This window comes from Protopterus annectens, chromosome 10.part0, assembly GCF_019279795.1.
Source record: "Protopterus annectens isolate FY-2018-M chromosome 10.part0, PAN1.0, whole genome shotgun sequence".
In the NCBI taxonomy this organism is placed as follows: Eukaryota; Metazoa; Chordata; order Ceratodontiformes; family Protopteridae; genus Protopterus; species Protopterus annectens.
In genome coordinates this window covers 1,098,308,563-1,098,330,201 of record NC_056744.1, presented here as the reverse complement: position 1 = coordinate 1,098,330,201, position 21,639 = coordinate 1,098,308,563, and the positions used below count along the sequence as shown (strand labels likewise).

The 21,639-nt window shown below is 38.2% G+C and overlaps 1 protein-coding gene across 2 annotated transcripts in view; it reads right to left on the bottom strand.

Annotated features, from left to right (window-relative positions):
• Positions 1-21,639, bottom strand: part of LOC122813496 (cytochrome P450 4B1-like) — a 1,102,348-nt gene that overhangs the window by 296,424 nt on the left and 784,285 nt on the right. For both annotated transcript variants that reach the window (XM_044085840.1, XM_044085839.1), the window contains exon 7: positions 11,185-11,291. In XM_044085840.1, coding sequence (XP_043941775.1) covers positions 11,185-11,291 — 107 coding nt within the window. The remainder of the gene's footprint in view (positions 1-11,184; positions 11,292-21,639) is intronic.

Below are 21,639 nucleotides of genomic sequence, written 5' to 3'. Positions count from 1 at the left end.
CCAAGACTTATGTTAGGAGATTACTTACTGTCGATATCTGTTCATTAGACACATGTGGGCTAGACTGGGTGCAAATTTTATTTCCCAGCCAATGACCAAGGTTTCTTTTGAATAGGGTCACAGATGTACTCAGCTTCACGTAGACAGAAGCTTATCCCATAGCACAGGAATCCTTTGAGACCTATACAGGTTTATCCGTAAAGTTATATTTATGTTGTAGGTAAAGTTCAGGTACTTGGAGCTAATGTTTCTAGTGCCATTTGTTTTGCAGATGTGCATGAGATCCATCACACCTGGATATGAGTATGCCTTATATGCTAAGCACAGGCTGCCTCTCAGTAACCAGTAGGAGACTGAGTACAGAGATAAGATCTTAATGTGCTCTGTATAGGGCAAGGAATTCATACCCTGGATTCTCCTAGTGAAAAACCTTTGAGGGCATTCCAACTGTTTCATCCTTGATAAAGTTAATATCAAATGGGGCACTGTACTCAAAAGTGGGTCTGATAAAGGCTGACTACACTGGCACTACAACTTTATTGGCAAATACTGCTAGCTACTTTTGTGGACCATTTTAAGCCTAGTCACTTTATCCTTGATAAGAATGTGAGTTAAAACTTTAACCATTATGCCAACCATTATGCCAACCCTCAACCCTTGGGTGATCATACCTCTGTAGAACACTTTTTTTCCAAAAAAAAATGTATGGTGTTGCAATACCTCATAACATGTGCCATTACATTGATACAATCACAGTTTTAGAATACCTCATTTGTGATTACTACATCATGAAAGCATTATGTATCAATGCTCAAAGTAAAAAAAAGCGTATTACACATACTAAAACATTTTTAGCGATCAACATTATACGACATTTGCAGGTTTTAGATTCAGCTCGTCTGCCTCACCCACATCCTTTCCTCTGTGATGTATGACCAAGCACACACAAAAATCACAAACATAGCAACATTATCGTTCCCAGAGTTTACTATTAATAGTATAACATACATAAAAAAATACATCAAGTAGACACTCAGATTTGCACCACAATCAATAGCAATACAGTTCAAATTACAATTTGCAACACTGTACAATATTTCATACTAACAAGAAACACCCCTGGCGTTAACACCACAAGGAATGGAAACCAAAACGATCAAGCTAATCTACTGTTAAAATAGCCACAAGAAGCAAACGTCATACGAACACAGATAAACACCGAACCACCAGAATACTGCTGACGACATACAGCCTCACACATATTTTATTGTTACCAGCGCAAAAAAATTGTGACTGCAACAAGAAGAGAATATATACAGCAGGGGCGAGGAACAAGACCTTACAGGGCACAATAAACTTAAAATATTCCAAAGATCAGTTTCGCAATAGAAAATACATACCCCAAATCTTCCAATGAGTCTAATATTTCGCTTTCCATTATATCAAACAATGTACTAACTACAATGTTATATATGGCACCCACAACCAGGTGAGGCACGTTGAAAAGGGGGTTAATAGGGAAGCTATTTCGGCTGCTGGGTTGGCATGTGAGGGTGACATGATAACAAGTGGCAAATGACTGCAATGTAATATGGACACATGGCACTGCCTTCCGGTTAATGTTAGGAGACTGGTTGCGACATGATTTGTTAAAGACAAAGTTTCTGTGTACACAAAATTTTAAGTGAAACATTTTATACAGTGATAACTCAGCACTCTAACCTCAAAACATATCTAGAATGTTATATTAAAACATTTTAACAATTAATATAACATCCTGTGGTTCCTGCTCAACAAACTATATAAAACAGACTCGGTTAGGGGACAGCACATCAGATCGCGGGTCCGCTAATGACTTGACAGTTATTTTTACCGTGTCGAGTTACCAGACCGATGAGTGAATATTCTACAGCTAAATGTTTTTTGATTTATCTGTTTCAGTGCAACAAAACAGGTGGAAAATATTGGAAAGTGGTTATTGCAGAACCATTCATGCAGAACACAAAGTGGACAAGCCTACTCATCCTAGGGTTAACAGTCGAGAGCTACACCATATGAACATTTAGACAGTGTTATGAAGTACTGCTATTAACAGAAAAATAGAAGAGAGCCACTACCTCACACTAATTGTTTATCTTCAAGCAGTCATTACCATGCAGTAATTGCAAATGTACTCCTTGTACGCTGAGCCGAAACACATTGTAAGCTGAACCGAAACTCTTTGTAGCTCTGTCATCTGTAGAACACATGAGTCCCCACATAAAACAGGGATCCAGTAGCAGGTAAAATCGCCAAATATTTGCAGAAGGAAAAGAAATACCTGCTGCTGGACCCTCTAGTTATTCATAAAAAACTAAAAGAAAATAATGTTCGGGATGGAGGTGTGTTGCAAGTGGTGGCTTGGATTGCAACAATCTGATTGGCTGCCACCACTTGCTTTATCAACTACTTTCAAGGCAATTTTCGATTAAAAGTTTAATGTGACCTTAATGTAAAATCATGCTGAATCATAACTGCATAAGATAAATTACAAGTTCAGTTACGATTTCAGCGTGTTTTACATTAAGGTCAGCTAGAAATCTGCAATAGAGTTACTCACGCTTGTGGAAGGCACTCGGGGGTAACAGCTTGCAATTACTATCTTCTCATGGCGCGCTCGGTATTAAGCACAGATGCACCATGAGAAGGTACTCGGGGTTAATGAGTTAAGACAGGTTGGAAACTCTTTCTCCCAGAAAATTGGCACTGGGGGCAAAAAGGACTATTAGGAGAAAGTTGGGAGGTTTTTACATTATGGGAGCCAGAACGAGAAGTAATAGTGAAGGCTATCAATTTAGATAACAAGACACAGATGATTCAAAAAGGACAACCTTTAGTAGAAATTTGTATGCATCAAGATCCTGTTATTTTACTACAATACTGTGATATTAAACCAAGCAAATGGCTGGGAATGAAAATTATAGTGACCACACCCAATCAGCCAAATGAACATGGGACTGTGATTTGTGATGGACCTGGTGATACTGTTTTAGTATTACTTGATTCTGCTAAGCAACCATTATACTTTCCTCTCCATAGATTACTGCCACTGTTTGGGAAAGTGCCAACCTTTTCCGATGGCAACACTTAGATGGGCCATATGACTGTCTTGATCCTATCCCTCTATTCGAAGAGGAAGATGTTGCAAATTTAACGGCGGATTGTGACTTTTATTGGAAATTGGGAGATGATCTATATGAGGTGACACCTAAACCTGCCTTAACTTGGAATGTCACTCAGACGGAGAACATTACAACTGTATGTAGACTGAACTGTGACAGACATCCTGAAAAATATGTTTCCAACCCTTTTGAAGGTCTGTACCAAAGGCTAAATGAGTCGGGATTTCCACCAGCCAAGTCTCCATTAGATTCCTCCTGCATAGCTGAATTTCAAAGGGAAAAAGACACCGCGGAAACGCTATCTCCCAGTTTGGAAATATATGCCATGGACAATAGTTCAACTGTATTTGATGGTTTGGGACATGTGGTAAGGTATACCAGAGGATATAAAACTGTAAGTAGTGCTAGAGTTATACAACGTATTAAAATTATAGTTAACATGTCAGCAGTTGATATTACCACCAGGTATCCACATTGTAAAATTGTACAATTATGGCTGGTTAATTCTTTGCATATCAAATACAGACATTACAAATATAAAAGGAGTAAACGTGATGTTACAGGTATTCTTGGTACTGCACTAGGTGCAGTCGGAACATGAACTGGATTCCTAAACAGTGTAGACATAGATACCCTACGTAGCAAATTGAGCCGTTTGGGCACTGACCTAAATATGGCCTTTAAGCTACTAGCAGACCATGATCCTGAGCTGGGACAAAGAACTGTAGATGGTATTTTAACTCAAACTGTCTTGTGGAGGTGGATTGAACATACAAATACATATACAGAACAGATTTTAAATAACTTCACAGCAGAAGTAAATCAGACCTTTTGCATCTTATCTCAGTTGGCTGCCAACCAGCAATATTTGCAATTCACTCAAACTTGGGGGGGCTAAAAAGGCAGCCCATTGGCAAAGGGAACTGCAACTATATCATTGGTTAAAGCCAATAGATTTTGCATGTGAAAATAAGTCTTGTATACTGATTTTTGACTATCTTGCTAAAAAAGGGACAAAGCAGGTCTGTCCATTTGTTACATTGGCCCTGCAATTTGGAAATAATTGGTAGGTACCTCAAATTGAATCTACTTTGATTGATTATAATGATGTACCCATTGATGTGGCAGGTTGTGAAACCTGGCCCCAGGGGTGGGTATGTATGATGGTGAAAAGGAAGCCTCACCCATGCTTACATAATGGAACTGGGGAATGCACCTGGCACAGGTATGTAGTAAATGGTACAGACATCTACCAACTAAATGATACCACTGTTTGTGTGATATCCTCCTGTAAATTAGCCTGGAGTGATGGGATAATCACAAATGGTGGAGCATACTGCAAAACTAATATCCATGCAATTATTGATTTTTGTACTGGAGAACTTATTAGACTGACTAGATGGATGGACGTCACATTTAATGCTAGCATAGAACCATTACACATTTTTAGATGGCCATCTCTAGTCTACCCGGACTTTTAACAGATTGAGCAGGAAGGACAGTGCTGCAACTTTTAAATAAAACACTAAATGATGTGCATCAAACAGTGATTAAAATGATTAAAGACAAAGGTACCATTGTAAAAATTGCAAATGAAATACAGGATATAACTGTTTTGCATTGGTATGATATTTTTATGTGGTCATCTAAGGCTTCAGTGTGGTTTAATTTGTTATTGCATCCTTTGCTTTTGACCACAATAGTTTCAGTGTTATTTTGCTTAATATCATGCTGCATTTACTGTAAAGTGATGAGAAGGTATAAATTGATGTTGTCAGTTTTAACTCTTACAAGGGACACACAGCGTACGTTGCTCGATGCAAGGAGTGGCCTGTGACGGATCCACACAGTCTACCAGTTTTTGTTATGCCTCGAGCCATGTTATCACTGTGTATGTTTAATTATTGCTAGAGTGATTATTGCTAGATCTGACATGCCACTACCTCACTATATGCTGCTAATATTGAAACAATACAATATGCTTAAGAGCAGGCCTTGCTCACTGATTACTGGTATTACTGAACTTTTGTTAACCTATAAATTGTTTATCAGCTTAAAAGATGTTTACCAGAATATGGGGATTTCAAAGAGGAACTATATCACAAGTTTGTAACTGTACTTTAAAAAAGGGAAGTAAGGCACAAGACCAGACATTACGAGATTTGTTTACAACTTAGGAAATTATCTGTAATTTTCTAAAATATTCCATTAACTCATGATGAGCTTGTAATGTCATATTTTGTACAATATTCCATCAACTCATGATGAGCTTGTGATCAATATGTCATTAGTTGAACCTGTTAACCCTGTTGTTTGTTCAAGACTATAAAAAGCTCAAAGGCTAAAATGAACATCATCATCATCCGGATTTGATCACAGCACCAGCCTGAACCAAGCTTAGAGACATTTTGTCAGTGCCGGTCTTGCCTTGACTGAACAGATAGTTGCACTGGATAGGATTGAATGAAGTCTCCCTATCAATGGCAAAGATGATTTTGTTTATGCATATGCTTGTTAAGTACATGATCTATTAGTTTTTCTGTTTATTTAGTATTAGTTTTGCTGTTTATTTAGTTAAGTTTTTGTTTAATAAATTGTTAAGTTTGAGCCTTGGTGTCTTGTGCCATTTCTAATCCTGTATTAACCTCAGACTTTAAAGTAACGGACTAGTTCAAATGCAAAGAAGACGAGTAGCAACTATTGGAAAGTGCAGAGATAAAAAGGAGCAAACAACAGATAGGAAACAATCATAAAGAGTAGGGCCAAAACAGAACTCGGGGGGCGGGGGCACAAAGTAGATGACCCAAGTCCTGGGGTGACAAACCCAACTTTATGGAGGATTAAATATAAGAGAAGGCCAAAAGACAGAAGGTCCAGCTTGGCAAGGAAACCCATGAGATGAGTGCCATTCAAAGGCAGTGATGAGGGGGGAGGAGGGGGTATAGAAAAAGAGAACAGAAAAGGAATCAACACAGATTGAAAGTGGTAATATGGAACATAGAGGAGCTTCACACATGACCAAAAGGGAAAAAGTGCACAGCAGAATGAGTAGGATGCAAGAGGATGTGATACTGCTCCAGTGACCAAATGAAAGGTAATAGAGAGAAGATTATGAGTGTATAGTACTCCAAGGGAGACAAGGATAATGAAACAGGGGGTGAAATCAGGGGAGTGGCCATTCTTTTCAAAAAGAGATTATTACATGTAGTAACTGAAAAGGTGCAGAAAAAGTGTGTGGGGAGGGAGAGATGAATCATTTGGCAAGAAAGAATAAACTGAATACAGAGGACTTCTACATCAGATTCTTTGAAGAAAAGAATCAGAGGAAATCAATGGATGGGACTTCAATGTCACTCTAGATCCCAAGAAAGGAAGGCTGCTTGGTAAAAGATAGTATGATATAAAGCTGAAAAGACACTTAGAAAGGAATACAAAAAAAAGGAGAACGAAAAGCTATATTGACCAAAATACACCCTGAACAGAGGAAGTACACAATTACCAGAAACTGCTTGATTCAAGCCAGTACACTGGACTAAATAATTGGGAGAGATGAAACTCTACAAATTGAACAGGACATACAAATACAGGACAGATATATATTGGATGATGCAGAGCTAGCAATGACAATAAGGATAGAGAAGGATCAATGGGGGGTTGGTTGGGATGGAGATTGGCAAGCTACAAGTGTAAAGATCAAGAAAGGAAGCAAAAAATACAAAAACTGATAGAGAAAACAGTCGAGGACAGGACTATACATGACAGAGTTGGGGAAACACTGGTGGGATGGAATCAAAGCAGCAGTTAAAGGCAACATGAGAGGGAATGAGAGGAAATGGAAGCAAGACAAGTCCTTTATCTCAACTGCCTACATAGCATGCAACATGACTTCTAGGTTAGGGTTGTTTGCTTTCAAACATTTGGTTTCTGCACCATATTAACAGTTGGTTGTTTATAAACTTATTACTTTCTACAAACTTTCTTTATACAAACAAATATTCTATATGACCCTTCTCATTTTTATAAATATGCAGTCATGCTGTTGCAGATTCCTCCACATATAATGCAGAATTCAACCACAATTTTATTCTGCTAAAGATAACTTATGTTTAAGCTACACATTGTTATATAATTTTACCTACTTTTTTCTTCCTTCCAGAAACTTCTGTGATCTTTTTATGAAGTTCTAACTTCCATTCTTATTTATTCCATAAAGCAGTCTATTGTGAAAAATTTCCTGTAAATTTTCTCAAAAGAACACAGTCCTGAGTAATCTTCAACAGAAGTGAGGGCACATCCTTCTTGTTATGAACACAGCTCCCTGATGTCTACCTTCAGTAAACCACAATTCCTGAGAAACATAACAAAAATACTCCCCTTTCTCCAGACTGAAAAAATCAATCACAGAATTTGTTACAGAAAAGTATGTAAAACAGTCAGTGTAGCCCTCAACATATGGAGAACAAAGCCTCAATGACATCCTCCCAAAAAGGTAGGATAGTAGTACACATTAGATATGGGGTGTTTAGAAAACTGTGTGTTTTATTGTGTACTGTGGATCTGTATGCAATGCGTTGATAGTCATGTTACAATGAACTGGCCCTAACTTGTCTCATGGATTATAAAAACTCAGTATGATTTCTCCTAGGCAATAGAATTAGAAAGGTGAAACACATGCACAGAGCTGGTGACAGAAAAGCTCTTAACCTATGTTCCGGAAATCTTTGATCATTGATCAAACCTCAGGATGCAGTAAGTTCAAACTAGAAGTACAGAATCCTCTACTCTCACATAAACAAGTTATGACAGAATGGCACAATGCAAGTACAGTATTACATATAATCGGATTAAACAAAGTAATAGTGCTTTAATGACTGAATTATTTTTTAAACCTCTTTATTAACTTCATACATTTTCAACAATGAAATAGGTATAAATACAGTAATAGAAAATATTTTTTTTCATTAGCTTGATGCATTATAAATATTTACTTTTTTGACAATTATCATTCACTCCATTACATAAATTGCTCAATTCATGCCTTCCCCTAAGTTTCACTCTTCCTCTGAACACTATTTTGCATGTATTGTTCCCAAAAAATTCCACTTATTTCAATCAAATTTGCCTCTTACCTTTCCTACAGATTCCACCCTCGAATATTTTTATCACCTTTACAATATTCAATACTTATGTTCTAGAAATTGCTTTTTTTTTTTTTTTTTTTGCAACTGTGATGAAAGGAGATACTGCCAGCACAGCTAGCTGGAATTTTGTAAATAAATAATTATATGTCATTTGTGAATATCAAACTAATTTATACAAGATGCTTGTCCTACAATGTCATGTGTATATCAAACTGCTCTATATAGATGTTTGTGTTGAAAAGGTATTTGTAAAGTGCTGTGTTTAAGATGTATCCACAGTGCCCCCTACTGGAAGAGAACAGAAATATATGTGCACTACTGTAACTGTTTAAATGTATATATTTTAACAGTGGAGACTTGAAAACAGAGGGTTAACCTCAGTTCAGTAAACTTTAGAAAAATATTTGAAATTAAATCACTTTATAGGCTACACCATAAAGAGGCTATCTCTCAAGTTTTCAATGCAACTAAAGACACACAATCTGTACTAGGAAGCTTTCTGTATTGTCTTTAGGGTGAACTAATTACTAGTCTTGAAATGTGGAGGAATGCAATTGTTTTATGACTTCCAGCATCTGCCAAAGATCTGCACAAAAGCCCTTGTATGAGTATTTGCACAAGTAGATGCTAAATGCTGCCAGCTTCAGCAATGGGGTTTTCACCTGGGAAATGGAAGTCAGATAACCAGAAATGGTGTCATTCTGCAAGCTATCCCAGCAGTAATATTTTAGATATTATTCTGAGAAGTCTCTTAGTGAGACAGAGCATTCTGCATTCTATCTTGAACCTGACAACAACAAGAAAAAACATTCACCACATCTGCCTTGCTCTTTAGTAAGTTACTAGGGAATCATATAATTTTCTTAGATATAGTCGAGAATACAGCGGAGCTTAGTTTAAATATTTTTCTTTCTTTATTTGAGACTTTCCTGCAATATTGTTTTAAATATTTCCTGTGGTTTTGAACTTTGATGTCACTGTGAATATATACTGAGTATTTTCCTCTTCTTTTATTAATTATTATTAAATGTATTTAAACCTTTCATCGTGGCTGATCTGTGTAGAGATATTTAGGTTTTGAGAGAAATGGCATATTTATTTGGTGACACTGTGTGGGACATTCCTAACAGCCTTGTTCTAGGTCAATCTACCATTTGTATTAGTATTATTATTCCACAGTAAGACTGGACACAATTTGTTAAGGGCCTTAAAATAGCTGTTGAAGAGTGACTGGTGGCAGTGGAAACTACCTTATAGTCTGGGCAGAATGGGTCATAGCTAGTAAACCTATGCCAGCTCCTCCCTGGTGTGTGTGCAAATCAAACCTCAAAGAGAGTGTGTGTCAGCTACTCAGGTAGGGGCACAAAGCACTGGTTGGACAGAGAGGGAACTGGAGGTCTTGGCTTGGTCACTCAGTTGAGATCTCAACTCTACAGCTGTGCCAGTGTGGAGTCTTATTGGGGATCTGGAGGGAGAAACCAGCCTCAGAATGACTGTGGTCTTTGTGTGCTCTTAAGAGAAACTGTACTTGATGCAGAAAGCTGCATCTGGAAACACTGTGTGTATACCTGTTATCCTTCCAGTGTACGTCCCCCACTAGTGCCAGTGGTGAGGATTGAGGCTCCTTGATTACTGGTCCAGTGACAGGGCATCACAGCAACCAACAGCATTAACCTTAGCAAGGCCTTATCATGTCTAGGCAGTTCAGATCAAAAGAATCATCTTCTGTAGGGAGTTCTTAAAATCTGCCAACTCATTACATCCCTAAAAAAGCAAGTTCTGAACTGTCTCCCTCTTTCCCATCCCCCTACAGCAATTGCTATCTGCCTGAGGAAAATTTAATTGAACACTATTTGTGCTATAAAAAATATATATACAAACACATCCACATAAAAATCCTAAACCTGCTGGACTTTGTTGTATACTTGGGAGCCAGGCAGTTGTCCTCCCAGTGTTCATTTGTATATTGGCTTTCCATTGTTTCTTCCCAGTCTTGTCTAACCTCATCTGATTCATTCTTACAGTTATCATGCAGTATTTATATGCCCTACCAATTATTCATTTTTAACAGCAGCTTCTGTTAGAGATGGATCTAAAACTCAACCAGAGCTTGTGTTTCATTTTAGCACTCCCCTATCCCTTTATCTTAGCCTATACTCTATTATCAATCCCTAGCAGAGAAGACAGTCTGTAAATACAGTTCAAACTTCCACTTTCTTTTACCACACTTTATCTTTCACTCAATAGTTATTTACACTGACTGAATTATTGATATGTAGATATATACCAGCTAGACAGAAAGAAAAGTATATAATGATTTATGTTTTTCCCTAAAATAGTGCAGTACTGTACGGTATGAAACTATGCAAACTATCAGTTATGTAATAATGAAATCCCTTAAGTATTTTTATCCTTCTGATTTATGTATGTCATACAGTATTATTATTCCAATTGTACACCCCTATGACCTCATCTGAGATGCAGGGGACATCACAGAATCAAGAACAAACTAGGTATCTGCAGTTGAGCATCCAGACCATTCTGGGTAACTTTTCCAACTTTAACAACCAATGACAGTGCATGAGATATATTCTACAGCCAAGCATGTTGCAATAGTGTAAAGATGCCAGAGGTGGCAGATCAAAGAAGCAGTAAAAGCTGACGTGATTATGTTGGTCCTCTTTAAGTACTGCACTATCCCATGACTCACTGTGTTTTTCAGGGGAAGCAAAACAAGAAAGGTAGGATTTAAAGATCCCATGCAAAACTTGGTTTTTATTTCTAGTGAGAATGAAAAGCAAAGTATAAAAAACTGTCCTAAATTATTAAAACAATGCCTGTATTAGAGTATACATTTCTTCAGCACCTCGTAGGTAACTTACTCTGGCACAAAGCAGGATATCGAGAAAGTCGAGATAACTCTTCTGTTGACTTTTTACCAATTCTTTTTCATTCTTAAGGCTCTCTTTCCTCTTTTGTATCACTTTTTCTGCATTAGATATGAAGGAAAACAAGCATTATAACTTCAGGTTTCAATTAGTCTCCTGGCATGACATCTTGGTACACAAAGAAAACATAAGATTTACAGATATGAAAAAGCACTACAATGCATCTACAGTATTTTCTTCTGGAGAGAGTTCAAAATGCCATGCAGGTCAAAACCCCGAATATTCCCTCTCTCCCTCTCGCTCTCTCTCATAACTAACGTGATATCACTGATTGAAAATTATAATATAAATATTCTGAAAGCTCCGGTCAATAAACTACTTTCATCTGAAGGGGTGTTGCTGGACTGAACACTAAGCACATGGAAAGAAACCGCATCTGATCATCCAGTATATATTCACTCACACTTGTGTTAGATTGACTCCTTGCTGTTCCAACAACTCAGCAAAACCCTTTAAAATTAGCCTTTCATAAACTTAGCTGCACAAATCAGTGACAGCATCTCAATGAAGAACACCAAGTTATGTACTTTACCACAAATATTCAACTTTTGTGTCCTCAGCATCATCACTCCCAATGAAACTTTTGTCAGAACATTTTTTGTTATACACAATTATATGGGGACTATTCTCTTCACTTGATACGGCAATGTCACAACAACACTACACTTCTCTCCCCTGATACTGCTGAAAGAAAACAAATCCTGCCAAACTCTACTTACCTTCCCTGAAATATGACACGCAATGGTGGCAACAATTGTATTAAAAGAATTGCATACCCGATTATGAATACAGCTCAAAGATTAAGATATCTGGTACCACTGTAAATAATGTTTTGAATGTTCTAGTTACACCTGCAAAACTGATACATTAAGTATTCATCATTCCCACTGCCTCAGTGGCATTTTGGGTTATCTGCCAAGGTAACCCAGAACTGGATAGCTTTCTAAAGCTCAGACTCCCTTCCCTCTCTCTTCCTGTGACAGCTGATGGGCTGAGCATATCCTATGACAAAAATCTTCAGCTGTCACAGGAAGTGAGTGTTCTATCATTTTCTGCCATCCAAAGAAGAAAGTAGACCTGTGTCTCTTCACAGGATTCAATGCTGAGTTTTCTGGGTTACTGCTCAGATAAGCAAGCCCCACTTGGGGACCCTCTTCCTCTCATTTTATTATTAGATTTATTCTTCTCTATGTTTATGTTTATTTAAAAAGTGTGTATATATGGTAATATTTTACTTATGTCAGTGGTTACAGTAATTCCTTTGGGAATTTCTACTTCTAGCAGTGTTTATTTGGCTACTATCTTTGAGAAATGTTTGTTTTTACTAAATCTGAGGAAACTTTCAATATTTCTCTCAAAAGTTATGTATGTCTGCTGTTAGACTCTTAACCTGCCATTACTGTTGTTACTCAGCTTTATTTTCGTCTTTTGACAGGAAATTACTGAAGTTGGATTTTCAACATTCACACTTTATTCACTATTATGTCTCTTTCTGTGTGTTTTTCATATCAGAAGATTGGGATTTTATTACAAATGAAGTTATTTGAATGTATTGTGGGCATTTTATTCTCTCTGACAAGAAAGTATAGTTTAAATTTCTATTAAATGTTATTTTTTGCCAGTGTGTAACATGGTTAAAGTCTGTGGAGCTAAATTGTGACACTAGTTTGGCACATTGGTTGCTCTGGTGATTGGACTGGAAATTCTTTAACTTCTGTCATTTGTAAAAGAATTCTAAACACATTTTAAATCATTTTTTTGATAATAGCACAATCTGGCAGAGTTTAATTGTATGGGGACATACTCATTACTATAAACTCCATGTGCTTATTGGGATACATTACCCAGTACTGTTGGTTTATTATTCTGTCTGCTGTTCTCTTCCCCTGACTTGATGGATCAAATCTGGTTGCACCTAAAAAGAAAAAAAAACAAAATAAAAATATGCCTCAGCCTAAAGTTAGTGATTCTGTTGAGGCCACTGCTCAGCTCGCAGACCACTTACATTTTGCCCACTCTCCCTCTAGTGTAGCTTTGCCAGCCACTATGGAATTTGTGTTAGACACATTCTCTGGGGCTGTTCCAGTACCTGACGCATGTATGGGAGACCCAAATCCTTTAGGTTTAGGAGTAGTCCTGAGTAACAGACCCCTTGCCATACATAATCATGTGTCCTCAGACATTTTACCAAACAGTGAAATTCACAAGAAAAAGAAACAGAAGTGTCATTGTACAGCTGATATTCAGGTTACAGCTATTTATAAGACTGATGTGGTTTCCTTGGTTGAGTGTTTTTCACACTGTTAACACTGGTGGTTGAGTTTACATACATGGCTTTAGTACTAGTCTGACTAGAGACCTTTCTGTTGTTTCAGAGAATGACGAGGAATTTAATGAAGACAATGATTTCTCAGTTGACATTGTGTCTAGTCATTCTGATTCTTCAGAAAGTGATCTTGAGCTTATTTCCACATAACTGTTCACTTTCCTCAGATGATTGTTATATTAAGTGATGTTTTTGCTTGAGAGCAGTCTGGAGCTAACCCAGAGCTAGGCAAGGTATATGACCTCACAGTGGGCAAGACACCCAATTCTGTGGCTACTCCCCACCCCACCAGACGTGGAAGATGTTTATAAAGCTGCCTGCAGGACACGGATACCTATTACAGCAGCTGCTAAAAAGGCTCAGAGATATATATATAAGGTCTCCTGAGGTATGACCGGTCTCTTTCCACATTTGATTGCTTACCCAGCTGCAGTCATCCCAGTTGCCTGCTAAGATAAAAAGTCCTTGGCTTCATCTAATCTAATGCCCTCTGATAAAGTGGGGGAAACAGATCTTCACGGCAAAAGGATGCTTCTTTCTAGTAATCTAGCCTTTAGATTGTTAAAATATCAAAACTACAGCTGGAAATTTATTTTACAGAATACACACAGTTTGGATGATTTTGAAGCATCCTTACCTCCAGAATAAAAGTGCCTGTGATACACAAAGGCAAAGAGTTTTACTCTTTTTGGTACCAAAAAAGGAGCATTCCTGGAGACCAATCACATGCTTTTCTAAATTCTTTTGTAAAAATTCTGAAATTCAAAATGCTAACCTTAACAGTCAGTCCTAGTGTTGCTTCCAGATAACTGTTTATGGTGACTCTACATCTCAAGTAAGCTTACTATCATAGTCTTATTGTACCCAATTTCAGGGAATTTTTTTAGATTTTCTGGGGATGGCTGACATTATCACTTTTTTTGTATTACCATTTGGGCTATCTACTGCACCTTGAATGTTTACAAAGTGACCAGCCCCAGTGGTTGCATGTTGCAGCACCCTAGGCATCCACATGTTTCCTTATTTGCACAACTTGCTAACCCGTGCACATTCTGTATTCAGGGTGTTTGGGGTCATTAGACAAGGTCACATTCCTCCTTTCCCACCTGGACTTCAAATTGAACCTTCTATAAGAAGAATGTTATATTATACAGGCGATTTATTGATGATCTTTTTTTGATCTGTAGGGGTGAGGTTAAGGATTTTTTGGATTCCTTTGAGACTAAATAAAAATGAACATGGATTAACCTTCTCATATGTACTCAATAAGGAAAGTATTAACTTTTTGGATGTGACTTTATATAATAATGAAGAACATATTGGCTTTAGGCCATTTAGGAAAACAACTTCAGTGAATATGTTCTTACATGCTACTAGCATGCATCCTGGACATTTATTACATTCATTACCCTCGGGTGGATTTAAAAGAATATTTGATCATACTAGTGATAACGTTGAGAGGGTTAATGAACTGAATAATGTTGAGTTGAGACTTAGTGAGAGGGGTTATGATAAAGATCATTTGTTAAGATGTAAAAATAGGAAACTTGGGGATATTCATGATAGCCCCTGTTGACATTTAAATTTTATGAGTACTACGGAAAAGCCAACAGTAAGAATATCTAATATTAAGGAAATTGATGATGAGGAAAAGTTATTTTATGTTACTAAATTATCTCCTTTTTCGGATGAACTAGTTAGAATAGTGAAGAAATATTGGTACATAATTAGTGAGGATGATAATATTGGTCATCTCTTTCCCAAACATATTACTTTTTCTTACAAGAGGGGAAAGAATTGAAAAGAGTTGTTAAATTATAATTTTTTGAAAGGGAATGAATATAATAGCTTATCCCCAGGTACCTATCATTGTGGCCATTGTAGTTTATGTGATAGGGTTATTAATGTAAATGTTATAAATGGTATATCCTTTTTTCCAAAATTTTACTTCAACTGTAGATCGATAGGGGTGGTTTATATTTTGGGCTGCTCGTGTACTGATGTTTGGTATATAGGGCAAACTAAAAGAATGGGTAGAATTTGTATTTTAGAACATTTAAAAGACATCAGAAATCACAGTGAAGTTAGCCCTGTGGCCCAGCATTTCTTTGAGAAACAAGGTGGTTCCCCACACAGTTTAAAATTCTGTGTGCTTGATAAACCATTTTCCATTGGAGGGGGGGATTATTCTTATAAACTGCTTGAATTAGAGACCAAAATGATTTTAAAACTTTGAAGTCCTTTGGACTTAATCTTGAATTGGGTATTTAATTGTGCAACATTCCTTATAATTAAATGAATAGAAAGTATATATTATATTTATATGCATAATAATGCTTGAATTTTGTTTCAGTTTTGTGTTAATTGCTATTGAATGTGTATATACATTCGTTTAAAACATTATTGTGATCCATGAAGGCGAAAGGCCAAGGTACTAGATCGCTAAACAATAAAGGAAGAAACTGGTGAAGTGCTTGGACTTGTGTTTTCTATAGATATAATTCTTGTGCTGGTGTTTTGGATACTGTTTATGGTGACTCTAGATCTCAAGTAAGCTTATTATCATAGTCTTATTGTACCCAATTTCAGGGAATTTTTTTAGATTTTCTGGGGATGGCTGAAATTATCACTTTTTTGTATTACCATTTGGGCTATCTACTGCACCTTGAATGTTTACAAAGTGACCAGCCCCAGTGGTTGCATGTTGCAGCACCCTAGGCATCCATATTTTTCCTTATTTGCACAACTTGCTAACCTGTGCACATTCTGTATTCAGGGTGTTTGGGGTCATTAGACAAGGTCACATTCCTCCTTTCCCACCTGGACTTCAAATTGAACCTTCAAAACTTTTCCTCAGGCCCTCTCAATGAACTGTTTTCCTGGGGTTTTGGACAGACACAGTAAAAAGGATGGCCTTCCTGCTAGAAGACAAAGTTCTGACTTATCAGGGCATTTTCTTTGATTTCTCTATTCTAGATGTGGCCTTGGTAAGTTAGTTCCTCAATATTCCAGGCCTTGTGGCATCAGTGATCCTCATGATACCACTAACCACGTTACACAAGAAAAATTCAATGGTGCATGAAGAATTGTTGGACTCTGCATCTTCATACCTTGGATTTCTATGTATTGGTATTGGGATTTGTAAAACAGAAACTGCAGTGATGAAGGGATCAACTATCTCAAAATCCAGGACTCCCTTTCTCTCTTCAGACTCCATTCCAATCTGTCCAGATGGACTCTTCGAGTTTTGCATTCAGAGCAGTGTCCAGTGGAGTTCAAATGGAAAGCTTGTTGGGTCCTTAGGACAGACCAAAGCACATAAAAGTAAAAGAGATGTTTGCAGTAATTTATGTCTTAAAGGTTATTCACCACTTATGGCTCCAGGTCCTCTTCTAGTGGTCACAGACAGTACTACTGTGATGTGGTACATTAACAAGCAAGAGGGTACAAAATCACACCCTTTGCCAGCTGAAAATGATGGCCTACAAGATGGCTTTGCAGCATTCTCTGACTCTTCGGGCCTAGTACATTCAGACAGAGCAAAACACAATGGCAGACAGAATAAGCAGATACTGGATAGCCCCTCATGAGTGGAAGCTCCATGTAGAGGTCTTCCAGGACTTAATCCAGATGTGGGGAACAGTTCAAGTACATCTGTACACTTCCTTTCAAAACAGACAACTGAAAAAAGTCTGTTCAAGACATCCTTGCAACCATTCTTGGAAGACAAACATTCTATCATTTCTGTGGTCAGGAATGTTCCTGTATACATTTCCAACCTTTCCAGTGATTCTGAAGATACTTCTAAAAATTCAGAAAGAGTTGCCAGTGATCATTGTGGTAACCCCCTTTTGGCCCAGACAAAGCCGGTTCTCCCTTTTTAATAGAACTTGCCTTGGGCAATTAATATAGGTTTCCTCACAGACTGGATCTGCACACACAACATCAAGGATGAATGGTTAAAACCCAACTTAGAGCAATTGCAACTGACAGCCTGCATTATTCTATTTTGATATCTTTTTGGCACTTGTTCCAAGAGGGTATACAGCGGATATTTCAGAAGGCAGGAACATCTACAACCAGAAAATCATGTATTTACAAGTAGAAGAGATTTTTCAGGTTCTGCCTAGCCAATAACAAAGGTCCCAAAAGGGTTTTGGCCCCTCTGGTTTTCAAATATTTGTGTGATCTACTTAAATATAGTTTGTCATATGCTTGCATCAAAGTGCATATTGCAGCCATATCAGCTTGTCTGTCTATGGATAACCCCTTTTCATTTCTTTTTGTAGTCAATTTATGAAAGGAGTGTTGCATGTGAGGCCCCCTCAAAAGCAAATTCCTCTTCCCTGAGATCTTAACTTTGCCCTTGAAAATTGCTTTTCAGACTGTTCTATGATTCTTTACTTGGAAGATGTTTTACTCCTTGCTCTGACATCTGCAAGGCAAGTCTCTGCGCTGCAAGCTCTCATGGTGGCCCACCCCTATCTGATTTTTCACTAGGAAAGGGCTGTGTTATGCACTAAATCATCATTCATGCCTAAAGTTGTGTTTGAATTTACATTGAATCAAGCCAGCAGTCTCTCAGTGTTCTATCCTGATCTAAAAAAACAACTGAGAAAAGATTCTACATATTGTAGATGCACACAGGCAGCATATTTACTAATTTGACAAAACAAAGCAGTGCAAGGACTTCTCACTTCAGTTATCTCCATACTTGGGGATCTCAATAAATCTAAGCAAAAGCCAGCTGACAGTGTCACAGACAATAAACTTCATAGGTTACCACATGCCTACAACTTCACAAATTGCCAAGCTTCCAGACTCAAGAGTTCAATCTTTATGTCACCAAGCTTCAGAGGCCTTGTCTTCTTCAAACCCTCCAGCAAGACTAATTCTCCATTTACTGGGTTCAATAGCTCTGTCAGGCAAAATTTTACTTGAGAGTCCTGCAATGGTCCCTGTTTGTCCAATGGGTGATGATGAGTCAATGCCTTCAATTCTACTTACATCTCACACCTGTATACAGAAACCACATTCTTTGGTGGTTGATCTCTCTTATAGTAACATGGGGTTGACCATTCACCCTTCCACCTCAACAGCCACTATAACCATAAGTGCCTCCTTTCTGGGGTGGGGGGTGAGAATTACGAAGGGAAGATGGTTCAAGGTACCTGGTCAACAACACAGGCCAGACTTCACATCAACATTTTCAAGATGAGGACAGTCTTCCTAGGACTATAGGCATTCCAGGCCTCCATTCCCAAGAGTGATATCCATCCAACTGGACAACACTGCAGTGTCTGGTATATCAACAAGCAAGGAGGTGTGGCAGTAAGCAATGTCTTCTCAAAGCTTTTTGATGACAATGCACATCCCGGGTTGTTCCAATGTCTTAGTAGATAAACTGAGCAGATCTAGTCTTCTGACTCAGCAGCAGTCCATCAGTCACTGGCAACTATGATTTTCAGATATTGGAGCCAGTTGTGCCGCTATCTTTTTGCCTCCCGACTGAACACCAAAAGCAACTACTTCACCATAATTCCCCCTGACAGGAAGTCACTCAGGAATGCTCTAGTCCACAACTGGCCCCTATGTCTTCTAAATGAACTTCAACCCCTTCCCTTTATAACTATGTTTTTACAGAATACCATAAGAAGCAAGGTAATAGTGATTCCATTGCTCCCTTCTGGTCTCAGCAGGTACGGCACCTCTTCTTTTGGCCACATCCAAATCCTCTCTATGTGCTAAATCCTCTTTGAGACCTTCTACCTCATCCATATGGACAGACCCACTTAGACATGAAACCCTGAAATTAACTGTATGGTCCCTCCAGTTCTAATGATGGCCAGGGATGCTAGGTTGTCTGCATTGGTTATTCAGAGTCATTCTTCATCACAGAAACCTAAAAGTAGGAAGGTTTACAAAAACAAATGAAAGACATTTGCTACTTGGGCTTCCTCCAAAGGCTTAAATCCTTTTTCAGCACTTTTGCCATCTTAGATTTTTTGTCAGGTTTGTTTGAGGAAGGTGCTTGCTTCTCAGCAACCAAGGTACAGCTAGCAGCTATATCCAACTTTCATGTAGGAGAAAAACCAAACCTCAATTGCGTATTAAAAAGTTCCAATGCAATTTTGAGAGGAACATTTCGTCTAAGACTCCTATCAGAGACCTAGTTCCTATTACTGTGATGCTTCAAGCCCTAACCAGACTCCCAACACACTTGAATCAGCAGCCTCAGAAGAAAGTATAGTTGTGTAGAATCTTATCTTAACAGTAGATATACTTTTTTTACTGTTACAGTATTTAATCCCAAAGGGATCTCCTGCCAATGGTAGCCCAATGTCCAGCCAGCATACCAATGCCCTACATCCTCCCAGCATTTCATATCAGCTGTATGCTCCCTGCCAAGGCATAGGGCATAAAGGTAACACAGGCATGCTGCATACTCAGAACTGAATTGCCCCAGATGAATTAAAGCAACCCCAAGAGAGACAGTAGAACATACACATCCAACAGGAAAGAGAAAATAAGGAAAGGTGGTAAAGAGCCCTCAGCTAGCAAAGCGTTCCCAACAGAAGAATAGCAAACAAGGAGAAACAGAGAGGGTCTGAATACTGCAACAGTGATAAGAATTACATCTACTGCCACCTCTGGTGTTACCAATATGGGGGACCACTGTAGCACCCACACTGTGAGGTCTTCCCTGGTAAGATCTGACCACAAATCAATCTCATTCAAAGTAACTATCACACCCGACCACCATAGCAGCAACTAAGCTAAAAAAACATCTCCAAAGCAGATTATAACCTCTTACGGGATGGTATAAATAGCTTCACTGCACCTTCTCCCTCAGATGGAACTGGCAGCTATGCCAACTTCTACAACAGTGCTTTATACACACACCTGTACAACTGCACTGACATGGCCATACCTGATAGGAACAAAACAAGCTCCTCAAGGAAGAGCAAACCTGCCTGGTGGACAACTGCCATTAACAGGCTTTACAATAACAGGAAGAAATTGCTGTCTTACAGTAAGAGGAAGCGAGCCCTAAATTGAAAACACTCCCTCCTCAGCTTAAACAAGAAAATAAGATTTCTTTTTAAGTCTTCCAAAGCAAGGTATGAATCCAAATTAGGTCATAAACATCCTCTCTAAGGCCAAAAACACAGCATCTATGGGACCTGATAACACCCCAGGTTGCATCCTACATGGGCTCCAACAAGAATTAGCAACACCATTGGGTGCTCTTTTCAATCACAGTCTAAGCACCGGCTTTGTCCCAGCCGAATGGAAAATGGCCACCATTATTCCCTTGCACAAAGGTAGTGCTTCCATTGACCCCAGGAACTATTGACCTATTAGCCTGACTAGCCTTATCTGAAAAGCCATACAGCGAATCATCATGGACCTTATCAGCAAAGATATAGGTAATCTTCAAACATTTGACCCTACTCAGTTTGGATTTGTCAAAGGGAGATCATGCCTGTTAAACCTGGTGGACTTCTTTAAGACAGTCACTAAGGTCCTGGATGAGGAGAAATCTGTGCATACAGCCTACCTAGGCATAGCCAAGGCTTTTGATATCATCTCCCACTCAACACCAACAGAGGGAGAGTCGGTACCTGTTACCTTGAACTTGAGCAACCAGAAACAAAACAAATACAGGCACTGTAAGAGACAACAGGCAGTGCTTCACCACGATGAAAGTTAAAATCCAATATTTATTTAATTGTCCAAATCAAAACTCACGCAGAACATGAGCGCATTAACTAAATCACCGCATTTTTGTCTGAGTTAAAGGACTTCATCAGATACATTAAATTAAACCAATGCCAACACACACAAACACACACACACACATACATATATATATATATATATATATATATATATATATATAATATATACACACACACACACACACACACACATATATATATATATATATATATATATATATAAAATTGGGTTATCACCTCACAGCCCATCATCAAATGAATTAATTGAAATGTAATAATTAAACCATTGGGTCAGGGGTTTTCAACTGGTGTGCCGCAAGA